Raw genomic sequence first — 3197 nt, 5'->3', positions numbered from 1 at the left:
AAACCTACCAATTTCATGGTGTTCAAAATTTTGCAGTATAACCAATACCAATATATCCCTACAGAGTATATTTGCCTACACAAAGTCAATTCGTATAGGAAATTAATCGAAAAATGGCAAATACTTTTCCCAGTAAGTTCACTTTACTTGAACCGAACTTCATGCAAAGAAATATAAATCCTGTAGATTTTTTCTTGCAATGCTAGAGCATGGATACAAACTCTAGCCCATATGACAATAAGACACGGTGGTAACAAATAAACTACGAGCAAATAACCTGTTCATCACGTTTGGATATATAGAACATCTTTTAAAAATAACAACTCTCGACAAATAATTACAGTTGTACCAAAAAAGAGTGTACAAGGTACAAGACTTACAAAATTAACAACAGAAAACACATATATCACCAAACATATCAGCTAACATGCGGTCCAAAGTAAGTATAATAACTCCAAGTTCAGCTACATATGAATGTTCATATGATTATAAGCTATTCCAGCTTACCATCGATCAACTAGCATAGAAGATAGAACACACAAGCAAATGTAACTCAACTAGTCCATATCACCGAACCAAAGTACTGGCTTCACTGCAACTGATTAGTCCACTAAGCAGAAGTTCAATTCATGCTCCATGGACACTAGTCATAAGATGTTCATACCTGCAAACTCTATCTTCTGGCTCAATCAAAGAAGCCCTCAATCTCACGGGTCTCTGACACGACGGCATCAGATTCTGGGGGCGGTGGCCATTCAGACGATACAGTTTCTGCGCTATTCGCAGGTCCAGCACCTCCTTCCCCTGTCATCGCCTCTGCGAGCTGAGTAGGCGATGTCGCCACCGGAGCCACTGCATCACTGTTTGTGCGGATGCGGCGGCGGTTGGTGGTAAACCTGATAGTGATCTGTGTTGGTGGCCGATCCAGTTCCTGGGGCTCCACCTCCTCGAGGATGGTGGGCGGGAGGCAAGAGCGGCAGACAGGGCAGGAATTGTGCATCTCCAGCCACTGCACGATGCAAACGGAGTGATAGAGGTGACCGCAGGGGAGCCTCCGCGCGGCGACGGCGAGAGGGAGGTCGTCCTTGCAGATGGCGCAGACCGAGGCGGGCTCGGACACCTCCACCGTCGGCACGGCGGCGATGGACGCCGCGGGCGCCGGGGGCTGGCCCTGCCCACCGATGTGCCCCTGCTGCTGCAGCACGGACACCGCCGCGGCCGCGGCGGTGGCCACGGAGGTGGGATCGTCGTAGAGGCGGCGAACGAGGCGGGTGAGGTAGGCCTGGGCAGCGGTGTGATCGATCCCGAGGTCGATGTCGTCGGGCTCCTCCGAGGAGTCGGAGAGGAATCCCGGCGGCGGGGGCGGCGGCGGTGGAGGGGACGAGGTCGACGGATTAGGGTTCTCCTCGAGGAAGTCGCTGCGGCAACGGGGGCAGAGCAGTAGCCGCGAGGGCGTGGCGGCCGGCGCAGGGAGGGAGACGGTGGCCTGGCACTCGTAGCAGTAGAAGACGACGGGCGCGGCCTCCGTCTCCGCCCCCGCGGCCGCCGCGTCGGCCGGAGGAGGGGAGGACGCCGCCGACATGGCTCTCTCGGGCCGGTTGAGGGCTCCGCCTCCGGCCCGCCGGTCGTCTCGTTTCTCCTCTCCCTGTTGTGTTGTGGTGGGGGCGGTGATTGGGTGGGTGCCGTGCCATCGGCTCGGTTGTTTTGGGAGTGCTTAACTATCGGCGGCCGCGCTGGGCCCGTGAGGGTCACACGAGATTAGGCTGGCGAGCTCTCGCGGCCCACGCGCAAGCCCTTTCGTCTTTGATAACTACCCCACCCGAAAAGCCCCTTTTTAGACACCGTGTTATTTAATTCTCAAAAAAAAAGACACCATGTCATGGGAAACACACTCAACAACCAAACCAAATTGTTCTATCTATCCGTGCCCTTGCTGAGAACTTCTCGGCGGCTGCTACTAGTTCTGCAAAAGAAAAGAGAAACCCATGACAGAGACCGCCAACAGGATATGTCAAACTAAACGCCGATGCCTCGTTTGATGCTGATTCATTTCAAGGAACTGTGGGTGCTGTTTTGCGTGATTGTAAGGGGCTGTTCTTGGCAGCAAGTAACAATGTAGCTGGGGCGTGTACAGATGTGTTCATGGCAGAAGCTCTAGCACTCCGGTTTGGTTTAAATCTGGCAACATCGGTTGGCTGTTCAAAGGTGATTGTTAACTCCGACAGTTCAGACGTAATTTTGGCTATGCAGGATGGGGGAAATACATCAGGCTCCTCTGCTGTAATTTTGGATGATTGTTTCCACATGGCAAAGGATTTCACATGCGTGCGTTATGAGCATTGCCATAGGGAAGCTAATGCTGTGGCTCATGAGCTAGCTAGAATATGTAAATTTTCTTCCCCTAGTTCCTGGTTTGATGAGGCACCGGATGCCATCATGCCCTTGCTTGTAAAAGACAATGTTTTAATTACTAGCTAATAAAAAGGGGTGATGAGTTTCAAAAAAAGAAGAAGAAGAAGAAACCCTAAAAAAGCCAATAATCTACGTCGGTCGACCGATCTCATGCATGGATCGGTCACCTCGCTAGTGATAGGATCTAGCACGCATAGCCGTCTAATTGGATTGATTGCTTCGTCACCATCTACCATGCAAGTAGATGGAAACAAACAAAAAAAGTCACCTCCACTTCTCTCACTCCCTTCGCGTGTGGTTGCCATTGCTCCTTGTCATGAAATCGTCGTTGTTGCTCTTCCCATGAAGTCGAGGTCACGCCGCTGGCAATTCCCGGCTCTGTCGTGAGCTACAATTGCCATGGTCCCCGTCACAGCAATGTAACAACACTATCAGCATCACCGACGTTCGTCGCACAACCAATCTTCGATCGCAACTCGACATGCTGCTAGTTCTAGCGTTGCTGATGCCAGGTTTCAACATTCGCGCCACCCCACCACAGCTTCGGCTCATGTCAACCGCAACACCTCGACTAATGCTTTGGGTTTTCCTTTTTCTTGTTTCTCCTCTTCTTGTATGTGTTGTGGGTGGTGGATTGGTGTTGTGCCACCATCTCAGTTATTTTGGGAGTGCTTAACTAGGCGGCTACGTAGGACCGCGAGGGTCATACGACGTTAGGCTAACAAGTTAGTCCATGCACAAGCCCTTTCTTCTTTATAACTACCCCACACGGAAGCCCGGGCCCT

At 51.6% G+C, this 3197-nt stretch overlaps 1 protein-coding gene across 1 annotated transcript; it reads right to left on the bottom strand.

Moving 5' to 3' along the window:
- Positions 1–248: 248 nt before the first annotated feature.
- Positions 249–1705, bottom strand: LOC125532005 (uncharacterized). Its single transcript, XM_048696187.2, has one exon. It carries the CDS (start codon positions 1580–1582, stop codon positions 686–688), a length of 897 nt encoding a protein of 298 aa, XP_048552144.2. The 5' UTR covers positions 1583–1705; the 3' UTR covers positions 249–685.
- Positions 1706–3197: the final 1492 nt, after the last annotated feature.

Source organism: Triticum urartu, chromosome 7A (assembly GCF_056163025.1).
Source record: "Triticum urartu cultivar PI428250 chromosome 7A, HENAU_Tu73, whole genome shotgun sequence".
In the NCBI taxonomy this organism is placed as follows: domain Eukaryota; kingdom Viridiplantae; phylum Streptophyta; class Magnoliopsida; order Poales; family Poaceae; genus Triticum; species Triticum urartu.
Note: the sequence above shows the minus strand (reverse complement) of the source record. Positions and strands in the feature narration are given on the sequence as shown.

Bases quoted from the DNA above. Each gene is read 5' to 3' on its own strand.
- LOC125532005 (XM_048696187.2), bottom strand. From the start codon at position 1,582: ATGTCGGCGGCGTCCTCCCCTCCTCCGGCCGACGCGGCGGCCGCGGGG.